Source organism: Aethalodelphis obliquidens, unplaced genomic scaffold (genome assembly GCF_003676395.1).
Source record: "Aethalodelphis obliquidens isolate GAN/ISIS:26980383/991018 unplaced genomic scaffold, ASM367639v1 scaffold9, whole genome shotgun sequence".
NCBI classification, from domain to species: domain Eukaryota; kingdom Metazoa; phylum Chordata; class Mammalia; order Artiodactyla; family Delphinidae; genus Aethalodelphis; species Aethalodelphis obliquidens.
This window is the reverse complement of record NW_020837953.1, coordinates 6,810,124-6,834,142: the sequence shown is the minus strand read 5'-3', so window position 1 is coordinate 6,834,142 and position 24,019 is coordinate 6,810,124. Positions and strand designations below refer to the sequence as shown.

Genomic DNA, 24,019 nt, shown 5'->3' with positions numbered 1-24,019 from the left:
GACATGAAAAGTATTACTGAACTAAATCTTTCTAAATTTAATAGTTCTATTAAAAGTAAAAATTTTTCATGTTTGCACTCAAATTAAATAAAATCAATATTATATGATATTTGAGCAGTAAGTACAAAGATGTATAGTACACCGATGTCTGCTATTTGGGTCGTATTACAGTTGAAACTCTTTCCTCAAATTGTTAAAACATTACAACATTTACTTTTCTAATATTGTAATTGGTTTCAAATTTTAAGCTAACAGCATTATTATGTTGTATAAAGCTGTCACTACCTACTATGATTTCACTAGAATACACACTCACTGACACACAAGAGGTACTTCCTTCATGCCAAATTACATTCATTCTAATAGCAAATGGCCAGGTAATTACAAGGTGAGAACCAACTGTCAGATGAACTCATAAGCTTCATTCGCAAAGGAGATACATATATACTAGATTATAAAGAAATTCTTATTTCAAAATTAATCTTTCAGATTCCCTATTTTTCATTTACTTTCAACTGATTTTTGGAATTATTTTTTAACTCTAAAACTTTTAAATAGATTCCACTTTTTCTAATTTAACAAATCACAGTAAATCAGAAACCACGAGTCATGTATTCAAATCACAAATAATAACTAAAATTTACTTATTTGATATTTACTCTATATCAAATGAGCTAGGATTGTGTATTTTAGGGAAAAAGGGGCATGAATTTTAATATAAACCTTAATATATCATATAACATATTATATATTGTATATATAATGTATTATAACTTTAATTCATGTATAACTACCCACTTAATACCAAAAGGAAAAAAGGAGGCAGAAATGAATTAGAGTTACAAAGTAATGTGATTTATATATACTCTAGCAGGACCAACTTTGGGGCTCTTAACAAAGTAGCAATGAAATCTTGCAAACACGCCTGACAAAATACTTCCAGAAAGACTATCCACAATACAACAGGAACAAAACAAGCAGTTCACAATATTGGTGAGATCACAGCATTAAATGTCACTTCTAGGAATATTAATTATCACAGAACTAGACAATGAGGAAGGTATTTCTAGCTGTTAATTAAAATCTCCTTGCAAAAACATTCCATTTTAGGGACTTCCCTGGTGGCACAGTGATTAAGAATCTGCCTGCCAATGCAAGGGCCATGGGTTCGATCCCTGGTCTGGGAAGATCCCACATGCCATGGAGCAGCTAAGCACATACACCACAACTACTGAGCCTGTGCTCTAGAGCCCGCAAGCCACAACTACTGAAGCCCGTGCTCTGCAACAAGAGACGCCACCACAATGAGAAGCCCACGCACCACAACGAAGAGTAGCCCCACTCGCCACAACTAGAGAAAGCCTGCGTGTAGCAATGAAGATCCAACACAGCCATAAATAAATAAATAAATTTATTTTTAAAAATTCCATTTTTGTATTTTCTAAAGACAAAAGAAGGAGACTTAATAACAAATAAGGTATATTTCACAACTGTTAAATTTTAAAAGGTGCCTACAACGGTTTCTGGTTCTAAATTCTACTAACTCTCTGGACAGGATCACAATTCTTAAGGGACCAACTCTCTCCCAGCTCTGTGGAGGGCAGAACCAGGGGGCATGCCCTGAGTAGTGGCCAGGGGGGTTGACAGCCATATAAGAAACACTGAAGAATTCTGACAGTGGGGGTGTTAAACATCTGGATATTTAGAGCAGCTGTGAGATATCACTCTCTAATAATAGAACAGACTCCTACCTGCCGTGGAAAGGGTTTGAAGTAATACTATTCAAAATCAAAACTGGATAACTTTTCAAAGTCCCGTCCAGGCCCAGAGACCAAGAATTACATATACGTCTACATCCAGCAATACTAATAACAACCAAACACAACTTTCTGCAAAGCAATACCTTTACTTCACTGGAGGATATTTAAAAAGTGGCTTTCTGTGCAGTTTTATGTGTTCTGCTAGATATCTGGGTCTTTTTTATCTGCCTTCTCCTTGCTGCTACTGAACCAGAAGTTAACGCCTTTTACTTTCCAAATTTTAATTTCTAAACCAAATACTAATTATAGCATGGGCCCAAATTAATAAACTGGTTTACCTAACTACATGACCGTGGGAAGTCATTTCTTGCAAAATGAGTGGCTTGCACTAAGATCCACCAGAATGTAACCGTCACGTTCTGTTCAGCACTCTATTCCCAGCCCCAGGACCTGGAAGGCATCAAATATTTACCAAATAAGAGGATCATTCCTGTCCCCAAATGACAAATATAAAATAAATGTAATCATTTTTCTTTTTTAACAATTAGATTTTAATCCGTATATTCCCAAACGTTTTTAAGAGGACACTGAAACTGAAATTTCCTATGGGGCAAATAGAAATTTATATATTTTCAAACAAGGTACTAATTTTTTAGAAATAAAACAAGTAGATTACACAAGAGCTGGCAATCTTCACACTGTTTATTATACTTCCCTTTGCTTCAACCCATTACTGTGTCCTGTCCCCTTTTCATTTGAAAGGCAGGCCGCTGGTAGGGAGAAAGTACACTGGACTTGCAGTGCATGGGCCTGGGGTCTAGTCCCATCTCTTCCATTAACTAGCTCTATGGGGAGACGTCACTTCCCCTTTGGGGCCTGCAAGGTTGCACTTGTAAAACAAGGGAGCCAAACTAATCATTAATTTCTAAAGTCTTCTGCTTTAAAAATCGATGATTCTCCTTTCATTCTACCCATTATCCTATTCCTAATGCCTTGATTCAGCAATTGCCAGCCACATCATTCCTAGACTTGTACAGGAGCCTCCAAACTTGTCTCTTTCCCTCTTTATTTTTCCTTATCTTAAAATGAATTCAATCCTAAAACCATGAGTTGAGCAGAATGAAAAGCACACTGTCTGAAGTCAGAGAGAACAGGTTCAAATCCAGACTTTGCCACTAGCCAAGCACAGCTCTAAAATGGTGATCTTATTAGCTATCTCACTGGGGATTAAATAAAATGTATAAAACACCTAACATAGTGCCTGACACACTGTAGATGCTCAACAATGTTTAGCACTTCTCCCTATTTCCCAAGATCAAATGCCTCAGGTTCCCACTGTCTACAGCAAGGATGACCAACAAGGTGCACAGGTGGCATGCAAGAAGATTTGTAAAACTACAGAGGCAAAAATGGGGTTAAACATTCTCACCAGGCTCCTGTGTGCCAGGAAAGTGTCTCCCTGTATCCTTGCCAATACTCTTCCAGGTAAAGCAGCCTCAGTAACCAGCCCCTAGTGAACTCTCAAAATTAAATGGTGCAGCCAAATCCACAGGTCAAGAGGAAATGAAAACTTGACAGGATTCTTCAGAAAGTTATAGATTCTCTGGATTTTACATTAAAGCAAACTCCTCAGCCTGTCATTCATGTGCAAAGAAGCCAGTCCCAATTCTTAGTATTTAAATGTACAGGCAGTACAACTAATGTTAAAGTACCACCAAGCATTATAATTTATTTTGATTTTGCAATTCTAGGAAATTAAAAGGTGTGACAAAAGAAAAAAAGAGTAAAATTTTTCACAAAATGAGGATACACTGAACTATGTAGGGCCATACAAGCATCTTCAGAATAAGCAATGACTTTCTTCTTGATTTCAAAACTGGGTCAAAACTAGAAGGAAGGGGGCTTCCTTGGTGGTGCAGTGGTTAAGAATCCTCCTGCCAATGCAGGGGACACCGGTTCGATCCCTGGTCCAGGAAGATCCCACATGCTGGGGAACAACTAAGCCCGTGTACCACAACTACTAAGCCTGCGCTCTAGAGCCCGTGAGCCACAACTACTGAGCACATGTGCCACAACTACTGAAGCCCGCATGCCTAGAGCCCGTGCTCTGCAGCAAGAGAAGCCACCGCAATGAGAAGCCCACGCACGGCAACAAAGAGTAGCCCCCGCTCACCGCAACTAGAGAAGGCCGGCGCGCAGCAATGAAGACCAAATGCAGCCAAAAATAAATAAATAAATTTATAAAAACAAAAACAAAAAAACTAGAAGGAACAAGGAGAGGAGTGATGGGGACTTGCAAAGAGAAGCTCATTTCTTAAAGTGACTTAGGTACATTTAAATATGTGGGAATTTTTCCCCAGACTAGGACTAATTACAACCTTTACTGCCATATACTAGTCAATGATCTAGCTGAGTTACTAGGTAACAGAGGGCAATCAACCAAGTGTGTGGAAGTCTGGAAACCAAAGAGATCTTGCGAAGAAATCTGGCTTTTTGAAGTGCCACCTTCTTTCCCAAAATACTTCAGCCCAAGAAACTGCTGCAAAAGAATATAACTGAAAGGATAGAAGATTATTTAGGAAAAAATTCTATCAGGAGGCTTAGCTTCATTAAGAATTTTCCAAATTCACATCTCTACTAAAAAACCCAAACCACTAGAGTAGGCCAACCCGCTCTACTGGACCCTTGAAATGTACCAAGCAGTGAATCTGACCAAAACTCCTACCAGGAGCTGCCATTTTTCTGCAAAGTAATTATTCACAAGCACTGTTGCTTCTGGTTGATGCTTTTTAAAAAATCAGGTAAAGTCTGTTTTCTCCCCCCATGTTCTTTGCTCACATCCCTAACTAAAACAAAAAGGAATCGTCTCCACCCAGATTTGAGATTTCTGACCAAAGCCATTCGCCTAGACGGCCCTCTTTCTCCTTAACAGACTTCTCCAGTCCCCTTATCTCCCGCCCTGTCCCTGTCCCTCTACACAGCACCCTAAGTATTGCTCCAATCCCTTTCTCCAGTCCAGCTTTCCCTCATTTCTGACTTAACAGCTGACTAGTACTCTGCTTACCCAGACTTGGTCCCAGCTTCATCCTCCAACTCCAGTCCCATCACTGCCTAGCCCCTCCTCAGCTTTGACTCCTGCCCTGGCCTCTTATCTCTAACCTCTCTCAGTCTAATCCCCGTGGCTTTAATATCTAACCTTATCAACGACGCCCCCCCCCCAGACTTTATTGCAGCTGAGCCCCTTCCCCACTTCCTATCAATTCTTGTCATTCCTGGCCTCTGCCCAGTCCCTCTTCATTTTAGACCCTGACCAATCTCCTCTCCTTCTGGTCCTTGGCTAAAACCCAAACCCCATTCCTAACCTCATTCCTGACCCTAGCAAAGCCGCTACTCTGGCTGGCCCATCCCACTTTTTCTCTGACTGAACCTGGTGCCTCCCCACTCCTTCACTGAAACCCTGGGCCGCGAAATCTCGGGCCCTCGCCTAATCTCCTAGGACCCCATTTCTCACCCCCTGATACAAGTGTCCTCCCCATCACACACTCCAGGTCAATGTGTCTGGCTCTCCCCACCTCGGATGCCAGCCTTGGGCCCTTCTCCCCACCCCCGACCCGGGCCTGCCCCGTTAGTGAGCTCAGCTCAAAGCCCAGAGACCCCCTACTCACGCTGCCGCGCAGCCCTGTCCTGCAGCCCTTATTCCCATTCAGCCCCTCCCCATGGGCCCTTCTCCCCACTTGACCCCAGTCCGGTGACCTCCATCCCGACGAGCCCGGTGTTCCATTTCCCCTCTCTCCGTGCCTCCCCCGTCTCACAAGCCCTCCGCACTCCAAGCCCAGTGGGGTGTATCCCCTCCCCAGGGAACTCCAGCCCGCTGGCCTCTCCCGCGGGGGTCATGGGTCGCCCTTCCTCACCTCGGCGTCCACCACCTCGTGGTAGGCGGGCGGGGGGTCGAAGCCGCCGCCGCCTCCGGTGCTGTTGCCGCGGGAAGGGCCTCCGCCGCCGCCGTCACCGCCGCCGTCGCCCCGCGAGACCCCGCCGGGCCCGGGGCTGGGGCCGCCGCCGCTGTCCATGGGCTCGTAGCCGCCGTAGTCGAGGCCCGGCCGCTCGTTGGTAAGCAGCGCCACGGCCTCGTTGATGTCGTTCTTGGCCAGGCGCAGGGCCTTGCGGATGGTGGCAGGGTCCGAGAAGCCCATGCACAGCAGCGTGGTCATGTGCTGCTCCTCCTCCGATTCCATGGCTCGGGCCTCCGGGCCGCGCCAGCCGGCGGGCTGCGAAGCTGCGGGTCCGGGGCCTGGCGGGCCGCGCGGCGCTGCCTCCGCGCCGTCCCCGCGCCCGGGCGGGCCCCTGCACTCCTGCGCTGCGCGCTCCGCGGCCGCCGGGCCAGGGTGGGCGCGGGGGTGGGCGCCCCGAGCCGACCGACGGCGGTGGAGGGCTCAGGCGCTGCGGCGGCCCGGCCCAGCCCTGCGCGCCGCCATGTTGGCCTCCTCCTCCGCCTCCGCCTCCTCCGGCCCGCGGGGCCGCGCCTCCGCTCCCGGAAGCCGCACGAGAGGCCGCGGGGCCCGCCGGTCACGGGTGAGGGTTGGGGGGTGATTTTTCTTTCTTTCCTTCTTTCTTTTTTTAATAGAGGCGGTAAGGAAGGGGCTGCGCCGCGGAGCGTCTCTACGGTGAAAGGGACGCCGTAAGGGCCAGGCGGAGGCGAGGGAGGGTTCTTCGCCGTCGCCGCGGCCGCCCGCCCATTCCTCCAGCAACAGGTTCCCGCGGGAGGGGCGGGAGCAAAGTGCAACGCGCTGCGCGGAACGTCGCCGAAGTACCCGAGCTGGCGATCCTGCCGGGCGCTGACGGCGGTTCCCCCCGAACCTCGCCGGAGTCCCCGCCGGACTCCAGCTCCCGGACTTGCTCGCCCCGGCGCGGCCCGGACTGCGCCCCAGCCTAAACGCAGTGCGCTCGGCGGCTACTGTAACCCACCCCACACCTGGCCTGACTTGCACCACGGTCCTGAAGGAAATCCTCCAGCCACGCTGCCTGACATACCCTTCAGCACCCACTTAAATTCATGCCCAAAGCAGGCAAACCAACCCACCCGGGCTGAAATGCACCCCCCACATACTCTTGACCTAAATCCCTCCAACTTTCGCTGAAATCACCCTAAACTGGCTGAAGTGAATTCCCAGCCCTCCTTGAATTTTCCTTCCAGCATTGACTGACCACCACCTACCCCCAGCCAACCTGACTGGACTCTATCAAACTCATGCAAAAATCCCCTGAGAGTCCGAAACATATTTTTACAACCGGAACTCCAATCCCAGTGCTGTCTGTGAAAACCTCCAAAAACTCCTGACTGCATCACTCTTTTTCAGCCTCTGACTCATTCGAACACCTTGGACCTCTGCTTCCCTCCTGATGCTCATCCACCCACCCACATTCTACTGCACCCTTTGGCTCAGGGTTCCGTCTTTGTTCTGCCTCTTGAGGGAGGACTGCCCTCCCTCTTTTTTATGCCCTTTGGGGGAAGGGACCGCACGCCTGTTGGTTTCCCCCTTTGAGCATTCCTCTTCCCCTTCAAAGGCCTGCTTTCTTTGCTTTCTCTTTCTACTTTTAGCATTAGCGCGCAGGGGCCGTATCTTTAGTCCACTGACTACCATCTAAGCCCTGGTCCTTGGTATTTCCCGCCTTCAATTTCCTTTTATTCTTGCTTCTCCCAAGTTCTTTCCCCACCCTCTCCCAAGATCCTGATGCTTTTTCCATATCTCACTTCATCTCCTATTACCCTTACCCTGGTTTCTTCCTGAACCTTGAAGTCCACCATCTAACCTTTCTCATACCGTCAAATCCCTCCTGTTGCCAACCGGGCACTCACTAAAATCCCCCTTTACCCCAAATCTTAAATTAGGGACAGTACCCAGAAATTTCCTCTGCACTTTCTCTATTAGCATCCTTTTCCCTGGACCATGAGCCCTTCTTGTCTAGTACTTGCTACATACATTTATAAACACCAGCAATTTGATTTACAGGGTGAATTTATCACTGCTGTTTACATTTAAATGAAGTAACTGTATTTGTTGTACTGATTAAAGACCAGGTTATAGACCAAAGACTAGGACTAATATGCAAAGGAAGTAAAGTCTCGTAATTTGTTAATGAAAATAACAAAACTCTTCTCTTCTTACATTTCTGAACAACAACAAAAAAGAACCTGCTAAGGAAGAATGCCTATAATTGGATCAGGTCACAATGTGTATATTAAAATAAAATTTTATTAAGTGTTATCCACTTCTAGGTACTCAATGACATTTTAGATATTTATCTGTGGCATATGAAGAACAAAAGTAATCTAAATCAACCCAAGCAACCTGTCATAGAGTACCTGCCAAGGTATTTAATTTTTTCAACAAATATGTTCTTAGTATTTGTCAGGTGCCAGGTACTGTTCTTGGCACTGGTGATGCAACTCTAAACAAAGTAGACAAAATTTGATGATGGCAAAGTGATGACATTCAATTTTGCGCTGTGTTTAAAGAGTTAATTCAGTGACCAAATTAAGAAATCAGTTATAAGGGAAGAGAAAGTAGCAGATAGAGAAAAAATTGTTTGCCACTGAAATTCAAAATAGAACTCAAGAGGTAATGAGACGGGGCCGACCGATTCAGATGGCACATAAAAATACTCATCAACAGTGGCAGGTTTATAGAACGTGACAGAGGAAACTGTGCTGAGCTGAGAAGGGGAAGCAGAGAAAAACAAAGTCTGTGATAAAAACTGGAAAGGAGCCACAGAACGCTACACAAAAAAAGGAAGGCCATTTTTGAACCAGATCCTGGAGTGACTGAAAAGCCAAAGTGTCATTTGAGGATGTGAGTAGTATAATCACACTTTTTTGCATGTAAGAAAGCAAGTGAGCACTTTAAACTCTGTTGAATTGGGATAGCAGGAGAGGGGACTGTGGTATGAATATTCATACCTTCACTTACATTTTTATTTGTATTGCAGTAGAATCTTGAAAATGTTAAAGGACCCCCCCAAAATAAATATTTATTTCACATTTATCCTTATTTAGAAGCTTTTAGAAGAAAAAGAAATAGCTTGGTCTAGAAGAGAGGTATAATGGACTGTCTTTTTTTTATCTATTAAGTTTTTATTTTTTTAACATCTTTATCAGAGTATAATTGCTTTACAATGGTGTGTTAGTTTCTGCTTTATAACAAAGTGAATCAGCTATACATATACATATATCCCCATATCTCCTCCCTCTTGCGTCTCCCTTTCACCCTCTCTATCCCACTCCTCTAGGTGGTCACAAAGCACTGAGCTGACCTCCCTGTGCTCTGCAGCTGCTTCCCACTAGCTACCTATTTTACATTTGGCTGAATATATAAGTCCATGCCACTCTCTCACTTTGTCCCAGCTTACCCCTCCCCCTCCCTGTGTCCTCAAGTCCATTCTCTACATCTGCATCTTTATTCCTCTCCTGCCCCTAGGTTCTTCATAACCATTTTTTCTTTTCTTTTAGATTCCATATATATGTGTTAGCATACAGTATTTGCTTTTCTCTTTCTGACTTACTTTCTAGGTCCATCCACCTCACTACAAATAACTCAATTTCGTTTCTTTTTATGGCTGAGTAATATTCCATTGTATATATGTGCCACATCTTCTTTATCCATTCATCTGTCAATGGACACTTAGGTTGCTTCCATGTCCTGGCTATTGTAAATAGTGCTGCAATGAACATTGTAGTGCATGACTCTTTTTGAATTACGGTTTTCTCAGGGTATATGCCCAGTAGTGGGATTGCTGGGTCATATGGTAGTTCTATTTTTAGTTTTATAAGGAACCTCCATACTGTTCTCCATAGTGGCTGTATCAATTTACCTTCCCACCAACAGTGCAAAAGGGTTCCCTTTTCTCCACACCCTCTCCAGCATTTATTGTTTCTAGATTTTTTGATGATGGCCATTCTGACTGGTGTGAGGTGATACCTCATTGTAGTTTTGATTTGCATTTCTCTAATGATTGGTGATGTTGAGCATCATGTGTTTGTTGGCAGTCTGTATATCTTCTTTGGAGAAATGTCTATTTAGATCTTCTGCCCATTTTTGGATTGAGTTGTTTGTGTTTTTGATATTGTGCTGCATGAGCTGCTTGTAAATTTTGGAGATTAGTTAATGGACTGTCTTGAAGATAAGATATGAGGGGTTTCTAATAATAATAAGTAATTTAAAAACATTTATTAAGTGTCTATTTTGAGGCAGGCTGAGGACTAGGGAGACAACTGTGAGCAAAACATGCATAGTTTCTGCCCCTTTAGAACTTTAAAGGCTTTAAAGGGAGATAGAAAAATAAGCAGTAATCAAAAAGTGTGATAGGTGCTTTGACAGGGGAATTTCAGGAAGTAAGGAGCAAATTTCTTGTCTCCTATGGGCATAAATTACCAAATCTAGGAAATCTGGAAAGTTTTCCAAAGTAAGTGTTAAACAATAATATGATGGGGCTTCCCTGGTGGCGCAGTGGTTGAGAGTCTGCCTGCCGATGCAGGGGACATGGGTTCGTGCCCCGGTCTGGGAAGATCCCACATGCCGCGGAGCGGCTGGGCCCGTGAGCCATGGCCGCTGAGCCTGCGCGTCACAACAGTGAGAGGCCCGCGTACTGAAAAAAAAAAAAAAAATGTCAGTGGAGTGTGGCTGGAGTGCAGAGTTCTAGAGAGGTAGCAATGAGAAAGGAATCTAGAAACCTAGGCAGACACCAGATCTGAGAGGGCCTTTTAAACTTTGAACTTTATTCTGAAGGAATGGGAAACCACTGAGTCTTTTGTATAGAGGATAGAGGTGATGGATGTTATTTAAATTTTAAAAAGATCAACCTAACTGCAGTGTAGAGAATGGTATGGAAGAGAAGAAGAGTGAAAGTAGAGAATCCATTTAGGAGACAAGATCTGTTAGCCTTCCTAGGTAACCTTTGAAATGAAAGAGTTGAGTTGTTTTCTTATCCAATCTACAATATTTGTCTTTTTGTTCTTGGTTTCTGGCAGTTTAACTGTGATATGTCTATGGATGGTTTTATTTGTACTTGTTTTCAATGGAGTTTGCAGAGATTCTTGAATATGTGGCTTGAGATCTTTCACAGCTTGGAAGATTCTTGGCTATTGCTTCTTTATATTACTTCTGTTTCATTCTCTCTCTCCTCCTGCGACTTCAATTAAATAAATGTGAGGCTCTTTTCACTGAACCATTTCTGTCTCCTATGCTTGTTTTTATATTTTTTATTCTTTTGTCTCTGTGCTTCAGTCTAGATTTTTTTTTCTGTCCTTTCCTCTGGTTCACACATTCTCTCTTCAGCTACATCTTATCTGCTAAGTCTATCTATTGAGTTCTTAATTTTCAGTTATTGTATGTTTAAATTCATAATTCACTTTAATTCTTATGCCTTTCACATTTTTCTGAAATTCTTTATCTTAATTTCTTTAACATATTAATTACAGCTGTTTTATAGTCAGTGTCTGATAGCTCCCATATCTGCACTTCTGTGGGTCCATTTCTATTGTCTGATTTTTCTCTTGATTACCAATCAATTCTTATGTTTTTGTAAGCATAATTAAAATCTTTTTTCTGGGCATTAAATTTTATAGATTATATATTGTTTAAAAACTACATAGATGACCTTAGGTTCTAGATGATGTTATCTTCCTTACAAGTGGATTTACTTTATCTTCTGGCAGGTAACTGGGAGTAGGAATGATAAACAAAGTAATCTAATAAAGGATTAAGTTTTTTTGGAAGCCAGACATCAATCTTTGTGAGGGCTGGTTTACTTTTGGACCACCTTTACTCCTAGCATACTTTAGGGTTCCCAGCTGTTTTGGTTATATATTGTTGTATCTCAAAACACTACAACACTTGCGGCTTTGAACATCAATGACTAATCATTTCTCATAATTCTCTGAGTTGACTGGATTGTTCTTCTGCTCCATTTGGTGTTGGCTGGGATCACTCATAAAGTTCCATTCACCTGAGAGCTTGGCTGGGGCATTTTTTTGCTCTTCCACATGACCCCTCCCTCCATATTATGTCCCATCCTTCAGGGCTTCTCCACATGGCCTATTTCTCCATTGGGATAACCTGGACTTCCTTATGCTGGGTTCTAAGAGGGAGAATTTCAAAAATGAGAACCCTAGTGAGCAAGTGCTTATCACATCTATGTTTGTGTCACTTTTCCTGATGTACTATTGATGAAGACAAATCACGTGACCAAGCCCAGAGCCAATGTGAAGAGACCCACCCCAAGGCGTAAATATTGGAAGGTGTGTTTCATTGCAGGAGCCACCAGTGTAACAGATTACCATACTAAATGAAAGCCTGGGATGTTTATCCAAGCCCTTCCTCTTTAGTGGCCCTTGATCTCCAATTTTTGTCATCTCAGTTCTGTAAGACTGCCCAAAGCTCTCCTCAGCTTCTCAGCTTCTTGATTGATGATTAAGAATCAGCAAATGCATGAAAGGGAAAAGCAGTGCCGAATGATGGGCTCACTCATCACGTTCACCTCTCTGAACTTCCTTTCTCTTTGGGATTTGGCCCTTCAAGTTCTCACTTGGAAACTTCCCAGTGCCTTTAAATAGATATTTTTTCTATTCTGCCTGACTTGTCTGGTTGTTCTCAGTAAGAGGGATGGTCTTAAATAAGCAGATCTTTCATTGATGGGAGCAGAAATCCCATAGAATGAAAGAAGATGGATAAAAGTACTTCAAGGTAGGGAGTAAAAGGAGCAGACCCTGACAGAGAAGGAGATTTTCCAAGACTAGGAAGAGGTTAGTATTTTGTATATTCCATGAGGAGGAAGAGCCTTGCCCTGTTGCCTCACAGTGCCCCAAGAAGTAGAAAGAGCTCAAAGAGAAATGACTGCCTGGGCTTCCGGCATCTCCAGCCTCCACAAAATTCCCCACTCTCCAGCAGGGCAGGGAAGTAGCAGAACCACCTTCCCTTGGAGGACCTTAGCTTGTGCAGAGCTATACTGTGATTCTTTCAGTGTTAACTAGTATAGAGAGACCAGAGGGCACTTCTTGATTCTTCAGACTACAGAAGACCCCTGCAACTTGTATAAATCCACCCCCCACCCCTGCAATAGAGGAGGGAGTCCTAATTGTGACTGTAATTCAACATTTCAATGCTTTGGCAAATGGAGTTTTAGGTGAGCTTTAAATTGTTTCAGAAAAAATAAAGTAAAATGTTATTTAATTTACCAGATATTGATGGATGCACATTCATACCCATTATATATGTTTAAAAATTAGTAAAAACAGCCACGAGAAAATTGGCACCAATGGCCATACCTTGAATACTCTACTTGGGCATTGATTTTTTATTTCTTTTGGTAACAGCTTTATTAAGATGTAATCCACATACTATACAGTTCACTCACCAGAAGTGTACAATTCAGTGTTTTTTAGTATATTCATGGGTGTGTACAACTGTCACCACAGTCAATTTTTGAACATTTTCATCACTTAAGAAAGAAACTTAGATGGATGTTTCCTTTAGCCATCATTCTATTTCCTCATCCTCCCCAGTGCTGAACAAACACAAATCTACTTTATGTCTCTATAGATTTGCCTATTCTAGAAAATTCGTGTAAGTGGAACCTTACAACATGTGGCCTTTTTGCCTGGCTTCTTTTACTTAGTATACTGTTTTCAAGCTTTATCCATGTTATATAGCATATATCAGTACTTCATTCCATTTTATGGCTGAGTAGTATTTCATTATATGGATATACCACATTTTGTTTATGCCTTCGTGATGGGCATTTGAATGTTAGGGTATTATGAATAATGCTTCTATAACCACTTATGTAAAAGTTTTTGTGTGGTCATATGTTTTCCTTTCTCTTGGGTATACATCTAAGAGCAGAATTGCTGGGTCAAATGTTAGCTCTGTTTAATTTTTTGAGGAATTGCCAAATTTTTTCCAAAATAGCCTAACCAATTTACATTCTCAGCAGCAGTGTATGAGGGTCTGATTTCTCCACATTTTCTCTACTAATTGTTATAAACTGACTTTTTGATTATAGCCATCCTAGTGGGCGTGAAGTGGTATCACATGGTTTTGGTTTGCATTTCCCTGATGACCAGTGATATTGAGCATCTATTCATGGCTTATTGGTAATTTGTATATCTTCTTTGGAGAAAGGTCTATTCAAGTCCTCTGCTCCTTTTCGAATTGGATTGTCTTTTTATTATTAAGTTGCAAGTGTTCTTTTATATTCTAGATCCAAATCCTTTACCAGATGTATGATTTGCAGATATTTTCTCCCATTCTGTGTGTCTTTTCATTTTTTGGCAGTGTCCTTTGAAGCACAAAAGTTTTAAATTTTGATGAAGTCCAATTTATCTTTTTTTTTTTCTTTTGTTGCTGTGCTTTTGGTCTCATATCCAAGAAATCATTGCCAAATCCAATGTCATGAAGTTTTTCATCGATATTTTCTTCTAAGAATTTTATATGTTTAGCTCTTACATTTAGGTCTTTGATCCATTTTGAGTTAGTCTTTGTATATGATGTGAGGTAAAGGACCAATTTCATTCTTTTGCATTTGGCTATCTAGTTTGGCTTCTCTTTGTTGAAAAGACTATTCTTTCCCCATTGAATGGTCTTGCATCCCTGTCAAACATCAATTAAACATAGACACATGGGTTTATTTCTGGAATCTCATTTCTATTCCATTGAGATATATGTCTGTCCTTATGCCTATACCACACTCTCTTGATTACTGTTCCTTTTTAGCAAGTTTTAAAATCAAGTGTGAATTCTTCAACTTTGTTCTTTTTCAAGATTGTTTTGGCCATTCTGGGTTCCCTGCAATCATATATTAATTTTAGAATCAGTTTGTCAATTTCTACAAGAAAGTCAGCTGGAATCCTGATAGGGAGTGCACTGAATCTGTAGACAAATTTGGGGAGTATTACCATCTTAACAACATTAAGTCTTTCAATCCATGAACATGGGATGTCTTTCCATTTATTTAGATCTACTTTAATTCTTTCAGCACTGTTTTCTGTTTTTCAGAGTACAACTCTTGTACTCCTTTTGCTAGATTTATACCTAAATATTTTACTCTTTTTGATGCTACTGTAAATGGGGTTGTTTTATTAATTTCATACTTGGATTATTTGAATGGAAATGTATAGAAATACAATTGAATTATACATATTGCTCTTGTAACATACAAACTTGCTGAATTTGTTTACTAATTCTAATAGTTTCCTAGTGTATATCTTAGGATTTTCTATACACAAGATCATGTTTTCTGTGAATAGAGAGAGTTTTTTTCTTTCTTTCCAATCTGGATGCCTTTTTAAAATTTTCCTTGCCTAATTGCCCTGGCTAGAACCTTCAGTATGGTCGGTGTTGAATAGAGGTGGCAATAGCAGCCATTCTTGTCTTTTTCCTGATCTTAGGAGGAAAGCATGCAGTCTTTCACCATTAAGTATGATGTTCACTCTGGCTTTTTCATATATAGCTTTTATTTATGTTGAGATAGTTTTCTTCTATTTCTAGTTTGTTGAGTGTTTATCATGAAAGGGTGTTAGATTTTGTCAAATGCTTTTTCTTTGCATACTGACATAATTATGTGGTTTTGTTTTTTATTCTATTAATCTGGTGCATTGCTTTGATTTTCAGATGTTAAACCAATCTTGCATTCTGGGATAGTGCCCACTTTATCATGGTGATACTACTTTATATATGTTACTGGATTTAGTTTGCTAATATTTTGCTTAAAAACACAGTGATGGGCTTCCCTGGTGGTGCAGTGGTTGAGAGTCTGCCTGCCGATGTAGGGGACACGGGTTCATACCCCAGTCCGGGAAGATCCCACATGCTGCGGAGCAGCTGGGCCTGAGAGCCATGGCCGCTGAGCCTGTGTGTCCGGAGCCTGTGCTCCGCAATGGGAGAGGCCACAGCAGTGAGAGGCCCACGTACCGCAAAAAAAAACCCCAAAACAACACAGTGATAATGTTGGGGAAAGAGAGCAATTACTTTTAGAGGAATCTAGAGTCTGATTATTTGCTGCAAAAAAAAAAATCAGTATGAAAAAATGGAGAAATCTAGAAGGAAGAGGAAAACATAATTTTAAGTTCAAGCCGCCTCCCACCCTTTAATAAAGAAAGCATATTGCCAAATGGGGAGTCATTTAAAAGTTACTGTGGGGGCTTCCCTGGTGGCGCAGTGGTTAGGAATCCGCCTGCCAATGCAGGGATCACGGGTTTGAGCTCTGGTCCAGGGAGATCCCACATGCTGCAGAGCAACTAAGCCCGTGCGCCACAACTACTGAGACCACGCACCACAACTACTGAAGCCCGTGCACCCTAGAGCCCTTGCTCCACAACAAGAGAAGCCACTGCAATGAGAAGCCTGCGCACCGCAACAAAGAGTAGCCCCCACTCACTGCAATTAGAGAAAGACCGTGCACAGCAACGAAGACCCAACGCAGCCAAAAATAAATAAATAAAATAAAATAATTTAAATAAATAAATAAATAAATGAAAGTTAATGTGGTGTCTTTCATCACTTCAGAAGATGATACAACTGACCTGATGGCAGTCCAACTTAGCTTTTGGTTTTTTTTCCAGCAGCAGCTATGGGTTTTCCTGAGCCCCCATGACTAATGGGCAGATCTATCCCCTGTACATGCAAACCGATTCCCCTACCTCCACTTTGGGAGGCTTTTCACGTGTCGTAGATGAACTAAGAATCCAGAAGTCCACAACCTAAGGAAATGCATGCTATCAGATTGTGGAGTGAATGGGAGACGGGAGATAAGGCCAAGGTTTTGACTGCCAAACTGAGTAGTTTTCCTGAATTTGTTAGGCAGTGAGCAGCCATTAAATGTTTTGAGTCTGGGAATGACATGATTGAAGATATACTTTAAGAAGATTAAACTGGCATTAGTGTATTGAACATAAAAGATCAAGTAAACAGCTGTGGGGTGAGACTGAAAAGAAGTATGCAGAAGGATTTGGCAATTGGATTTGATGATCAAGGAAAAGGAAAGACTCCTAGATTTTAAGACTGGATGATCTGAAGTCAGGATTCAACCAGAAGGGAAGATGATAACTTAGGCTTTAGATGAATTGACATTTAATTAGGAAAGATTGCAGACTTTCCCAATCATATCACATGCATACAACTGGAAATAAAACAGTTAAAGCTGATAGGCATTTACACGGAAAGGAGAATGGAGCTATTTAATTTGGAAAGTGAAAAGATTTTACAAAAAGAGAAAGATGAAAGGACGCATTTATTTTTCTGATGACCTAGTTCCTGGCCTTTAGCTCATCATACTCACCTATACATGACACCACATGGCAGCTCAAGAAAACAAAGCTTGTTCAGGCAGAAGCACCCCAAACACACACTCCCATTTTTATTCCACTGTTCCTCATTTTCATCTCTCTGCTCCTGGGTAGCTGGTTCTGTACTCCAGCCTTCCATATGGTGGCTAATCTGCCGGTGGCCTCTTGACTATAGTATTATTCGACACCCCTTCCTGCATGTTGGATCCCTCTGTCCATGGGTTCAGATTTCAGCCATCTCACAGTTTTCAGTAAAAGACTTCCTCTGCCATCTCAGACCTTCAGAACCCTCTTGTTCAGGCCGACTCCAGAATCTTTGCCAGGAGATAGAAATTGGGCAGTTTATCTTAATTATATTTTCTGAAGAATATGCAGTTATAATGTAACAGCTTGCAATTCTCTGAGTGATTAAAAATTTGAATAAAGAATATGTTTACCTCGTTAGTAATGTTGAAACTCAGTTGTTGAAAAGAGAAAAATGGACTCCCATATCTGTAGTTGAAAACCCAAGGTTTGAGGCTTTTATTTCTTCTGAAACCAGGAGGACCTGGCTGTCAGGCTTCAGCTTAATTTCAACATGATTTAGAAGTCTGTTTCATTTCCCTGATGTTGACTCGTCAGTCTGGATTAATTTTCCAGGGTGTTATGCTAATTATAGGCTAGTGGAACTAATGGACTAAATCAAAATGGCAACAAGTGAAAAAGTAGCAGAGCCCTCTGGGTTCTGCTCCGATGCAGATCTATTTATAACTTCACATTGTATGGTTACTATTAATTAGAAAGTATTGCAATGACCCTCAGTTTTCAAAGGTGTCCACAATCATTTCTAGCTGATCTTTCCCATCTATTACCGCATCCGTTTTATGTGGAGGGTGGAGCTGATGAATTACTTGCCTGAAGTCATGTCTGTGGTAAAGCCAAAATCATACTTTAAATGTTATGAATAATAATAAAAATGATATCTTTGTGGAGCATTTGCAGTTTTCAAAAGGTTTCCTCCATTGTCATTTCATTTACTTACCAAGCACCCCTAAGAAGGTTTCCTGTTGGTTAGTTTGAGGAGAGCGGAAGAGAAGAGAGTTCGGTTGACAGCTGTCTTGGTTAAATTTGAATAAGTTAAGTGAAGAATACAAAGTTGTTGTTCAGGAATGCAGAGTTCTAAGTTGTATGATCTTCACTCTCCATCAGTTCTTTCTGTTAGGTTTTCTTGGCCTTTGAGGATCCACAGGGCAAACATTTAGTTACATTAACCTTTTATTTTATGAGTCTCTACTTTTGTTCCATCCAAATATTAAAGGTAGAAGAATCTAGTGCCACTAGAGACCTCAATTTTTAAAAAGTTGAGATAATCCAGTGATTGTTATGCCAGAATGTTGGAAGAAACTCTCCAAAAAATGGAAGTGGTTCCAGTGACTGACGTGAACCGTGACTGCAGTGCACCAGCTTCCCTCCCATCCTCCACGCAACAGCCTAGGCCTTTCCTGGCCTTCCCAGGCCCAGAGTGTCCAGACTCTCTACATCCGATCTCCCAGAACCTTTTATAATCCCACAAGCAGAGAATTATACAGTTAGATGGTTCTAAAAGGTCATGGAGTCTAACATCATCACCTTACAGATGAAGAAGCTGAGACTCAGAGAACTGAAGTGACTTTTCCAAGTCCCACAGCTAATAATTGTCAGAATTGAGGTGAAAACCTCGTGGACTTTTGCTCAGGTGGAAGAGGAATCGATGACGACAGTCACTCTCTCACTGAAGCTGTGTTTGCCACAGCAACCCAGTGAATTAGCCACACACATAGCAGTTTCCAAAATGTCTTCACAGATGCTCCTTGACACAGGGTCCTGTGGTCATATTCCTTTGCCCAGTTGGGAATTCATAAAGCAAATTTGAAGACCCTGGAAAGTCTCATGGGAGGAAAGAATTTTGTTTAATCAAGCATTTCTCAACTTATTTCATTATTTTTTTTAACTCAGAGAAAACCTAGAAATAGCCTGTGTAACTGGTGCTCCTTTGAACACATTGAAGAATAAATAAATGGTACCTGTTGAAATGGAGCAGTCACAAGCAGGGTGAAAGCTTATTGCTTAGTTCTTAGCTACATGTTATTTTATCTTCACAACACCTTTGGAACAGGTATTATTACCCCTACTTACCGATGGGCTCAAGATTCTAGTTGCATGTGATAGACTGAACTCAAACTTGCTTAAATGCAAAGTGGGGTTTATTGGTTCATGTAACTGAGAAGCTTGGAATATTGAAACTCTCAAGATTCTTTCTCTCCTACCTCTGCTTCTTGCTGTTTGCCAAGTCTGTTCATTCACTTTACTGACAGATGTCCTCATGAGAATGGAGACATGGCTGTACACAGCTTAGGTTCATGCCCCAACTTCTCTGCAGCCAGATAGGAAAGGATTTTTCCCCTGCCAGTACCACTACGCAAGATCCTGGAGAGGGACTCTATTTGGTGGGTGAGGGTCCTGTGCCCCTCTGCTGTCCACCTCTATGGCTAGGAAAATAGGTACTGTGATTGGTTTAGACTGAGTCTCCTGCCCTCTCCTATAGACAAGGAAGATACATTTCCAGAAGACCCGAAAGGAACTCAGACAAAAAAATAGTCAGTCTGAAAGTTAAGTAACCTGTCTCAGGTCACATAGCCAATAAGTGGCGGAACTGGGATTTGAACCCAGGTCTGTCTGACTCCAAACTCTCTCTCTCTCTCCATATATATATATTTTTTTTCCCTGTACACTTCGTTGTTTCAATAAGATATAATCTTCACTCTTAAGAAAGGAATAATCTGATAGAAAAGATGCACAACCCTGTAGAATTAGTGGTGAAAGTTACAAGAACAATGGGTGTTCAGATATTGGTGAGATCATGTCTTGATCATAACCTCCAGAGCCAGTGCTCCAAATTCTTTTGGGATTATGGGCACCTTTGAAGATCTCAAGAACCCTGTGAACATTTCCCCCCAAAATACTCACACACACACACACACACACACACACACACACACACACACACACGTTGCCTGCATTTTTTGCATGCATTTTAAAGGTGTTCATGGACTCCTGTAAGCTCATCCTCTGTTTTCCAAGGTACTCAAGACTTTGAGTTAAGAATTACTGCTTTGAAATGTACTTATCTAGAAGAACCAGTTCAAAAGATAGAGGCTTGCTGTAGAATGTTGGTATGACCAACCTCAGGTGTTGGTCCTTCAGTATTAGCAAGGAGGGCCCAGGAAGCCCAAGTCAGAGCCATGTAGAGAGAGGAAAGGCACAGGAAATAGTGTGTTCCTTGGAGCAAACTTTGGGGCACATCTATAAACAAATAAATGGTACTTGTTAAATGAGGCAATCACAAGCAGGGTGGGAATGATTGTTAGAAGTTACTGCTGCTATTTTTAGTATAAATAATAGAATCATAACCATCTAATTTGTCCTCATTTGAAAGAAAAAGAAAGATGGAGAGGGTAAAGGGATTTACTAAAGGACACACAACTGATGAAGTTCTATAACTGAACAAAACAGGGTTCACCAGGTGCTCTTGTCCAGTGCTCTTTCTTCATTCCATGTCACCACATAAAGGGAAGAGCATGAATATAAATAATAGCATTCACTTATTATAACACTCCTCCCACTTTATTATAACTTGTTTTAACTGTTTGTTTTTTCCACCAGACTGTAAACCCCATGAGAGCAGAACCTACGTCTGCTTAATAATTCACTCCTCCATCCCCAGGACCTAGCTCATAGGAGACACTCAGTAAATACCTCTCTCCTCTGAATGCCTGAAGAATGACTGAGTAACAGGAATTCCATTCCTTGAGATGGAATACATCCCTTGCTGTTTATATAATTTCTGATGTGGCTTCTGTCACTCCACCCTCATTTTTCTCCCTTGGCACCCTCTGCAATTTCTCAGTGCTCCTGACTCATGCCAAGGAAGCCTCTACCTTCCATATATTTTAAAGGCACAGGACTTCTAACTCCTTGTTGACTGATTGACAGAGCCCTGGAAATGCAGTGCTCACCTCCGTTTCCCTCCTGACTCCCACCGGGAGAGTTCTAGGTCCCTGGGAAACACTCCTCTGGCCTGCCTAAGAGAGGACCAGCCCACTCCACAGAAAGCACCACTTCCTCCTCCTCATTAACAGATGCCACCAGGGGGATAGATCTTTTCTAAATTTCCTCGAAACCCAGGCCAGCTTTGATAAAAGGAAAAGTGGTCCCACTGTTTATTAACCAAATCAAATGCCCTTAGTCACTTGGCAAAAGGTAGTTATGGATGCTGTGCTATGTCTGTCAGTAGGCAGCTTGTGTCTAATTAATCCAAAGGAAATATTTGTATGATGTACTTTTAATTTACTGAAGAAGAATATGTGTTCAAACCTTTGCAAATTTACACTGAAATTAATTTTTCAAGTTCCATATAACCACAGCTCTGTTAACCACAGCTCTGTCAAATCTTCCTTTAAAACATGCTTCCTTTAAAGTGTGACTAACCATGATAAATTACACACATTTATAAATGTCATCTCTCATAGTGTTGTTGTGAAACTTAAAGAGAATGAAGTGTGAAAAACACCCAGCACCATGCTTGGCATATCAGTTGCCTTTCTTCTTATTCTATTTCCAGCTTTTAGGGTGGTAGAAGCCAAAACAGATGAAATTCCTATCTGTATGGGCTAGGAATGGTTTGGGCTATAAATAACAGAAAACTCCTAAGAGCTTAAGAAATAGGAGCTTTTTCCCTCACATAACATTAGGTCTGATGGAGTCTGCTGGTTTGGTTTTAGTCTGGGAGCCCAATAAATCCACAGCTGGTAGCTCTTCAGTTCTCTTGGCCTTTGCCTCATGCGTATTGCTTCATGGTTCCAAAATGGCTACTGCAGCTCCAGACATCGTATTCATATCTGAGACAGGAAGGAAGAGTAAAAGACCTATCTAGTCCTTTCATTAGGAAAGCAAAAATCTTTTTCAGACTACTCTCTACCCTCCAGCATTTTCATGTCTCATTGGCAACTCAGCCTCACTGGAGTTGAGAAAATGAGTACTTAGCTTTTTCAGCCTTTATAGTGGAGGTAGACAAGGGAGAGGTGGTCAGAAGTGGGTCTTCAGTCAGCTAACTTGAAATATTGCCACACTGAAGCTCTTAGTATGACCCTCAATTGTTTTGCAGAGCTGGGGGAGAGAGTTGAGAGTCACTTAGTAAGATTCAACTTTGCTTTCTCCTCTTGGTCTAACTAAAGACTCAGTTTAGCATAGTTGGATTCCATCTGGGACATATATGGGTCTATTAAGCTGCATAGTAAGTGGGGTGCTGGAGCTGGCTCTTACCATCTCACGAGAGCCAGTTGTTAAATTTTTAGGAATGTTGTGAGCCAGCTGATAAACACAATCATTATTAAAATGGAATTACATTAACTTAAAATTAAATAAATTATTTTGAAAAAGGTCATAAATACTCAAAAAGACTCACCACTTCCTAACATTGTGTTACATTTCACTATTAACTATGCTCTTGAGGTTATTTACGTTTGCTGTATCTGTATGGCATTCTAAAAATGTGCTACTGTGCACTTCTTCTCATCTCTGTGTTTAGTGACAACTTGTTGGTAGTTTTAAATTGGCCATGGTGGGAGTATTTACACCACAGAAATCAGCAAATGCTACAAATCTGGTGGGGTTTTTTTTTTTTGAGGTAGTCAGTTAGACATTTACTAGCACACCATTGTGCACAGTCTTAGAAAACAATAATTTGGAGAGAGGATGGATATGCATGGACATTTGAGGTAAGTAGGTAGGCATTATAAAACAATTCTCAGAGCCCTGCCAGAGATAAAACACATAAAGAAATGGTTCCCTGTGTTTTAAACCAACACAATAGGAAGGCATTCTATAGATTGCTTACTTTTTGCAGGGATGCAAAGAAAAGCGGAATTTCTTCAGCCCCTGGTACTTAAAGAGTCATCCTCAAACCATACTGTTCTCCTTCATTGCCACTTCATCATTAATAACCCCCCACTGCATACCTACTATGGGTTAGATTCTGAATTTAACCAAGCAACATTAAATATGGTCTCTATTCTCAAGGAACTTATGATTAAACTGGAATATGCAGAGAAAAAAAATGAAAGTAGTCTATTCTTTTGTTCTAGATGTTCTATGCTTTTTCTTCACATCACTTATCTTGATTTGTATCACTCTTTGTGAGTGTATCTCTCTCTCTCTCTCTCTCTCTCTCTCTCTCTCTCTATATATATATATATATATATATGTTTAATGCTGTGTCCTCCTGTACACTGTAAGTTCCATTAGGAAAGGCAACTTCATCTCGTTTGTTTACAGCTGTGTCCTGGTATCTACACAGTGCCTTCAAAATAGTAGACACTCAATTAATGTTTGTTGAATGCATAAATGAATGAATGAAATGAAATGGGTAGCATGGACAATAAGAACTGTAGGAGGTGAGAGGAAGGAACACTTACCAATGACTGGAATGGTTGGGAAAGCTTTATGGAGGTTCTAGGACTTTAGTAGGATACTGAAGAAAGGGTAAGGCATAAATAAGGTACATGACATATTCAACACAAGGACTTGTATGGCTGGAGTGGAAAGTTTATTCCCTTTTGCTGGAGTTGGAGCAAACTCTCTGGAGTTGGTGGGTTGGGGTCACCAGTGTTATATTCATTGAACTTGAACTATGTTGTTACTTGGACCCAAAGGAGGAAAATGTAATTTAAGAAACAAATGAAGATTAGGGCTGAGGAGGGAACTCAAGGTTGAGAGAAAAGAATAATATCTAACTAGTTTCCCAGCTGCCATTCTTGCTCTTCTAGCCATTCTCCACAAAGAAACCAGAGCAATCTTTTAAAAATATAAATCAACCAATATCTCTCATGAACTTAGATGAAAAAAT

At 41.6% G+C, this 24,019-nt stretch overlaps 1 protein-coding gene across 6 annotated transcripts in view; it reads right to left on the bottom strand.

The window, feature by feature from the left end:
• The window catches only part of USP24 (ubiquitin specific peptidase 24), a 148,155-nt gene extending 141,912 nt beyond the window's left edge, over positions 1–6,243 (bottom strand). For 4 of the 6 annotated variants that reach the window (XM_027108403.1, XM_027108407.1, XM_027108406.1 and 1 more), the window contains exon 1: positions 5,672–6,159. In XM_027108403.1, the coding sequence (XP_026964204.1) occupies positions 5,672–5,995 (324 nt within the window). In that variant the 5' untranslated portion in view covers positions 5,996–6,159. Of the gene's footprint in view, positions 1–5,671 lie in introns of all 6 variants that reach the window. The other 2 variants (XM_027108404.1, XM_027108408.1) reach the window with 2 other exon arrangements.
• Between the last annotated feature and the right edge of the window lie 17,776 nt (positions 6,244–24,019).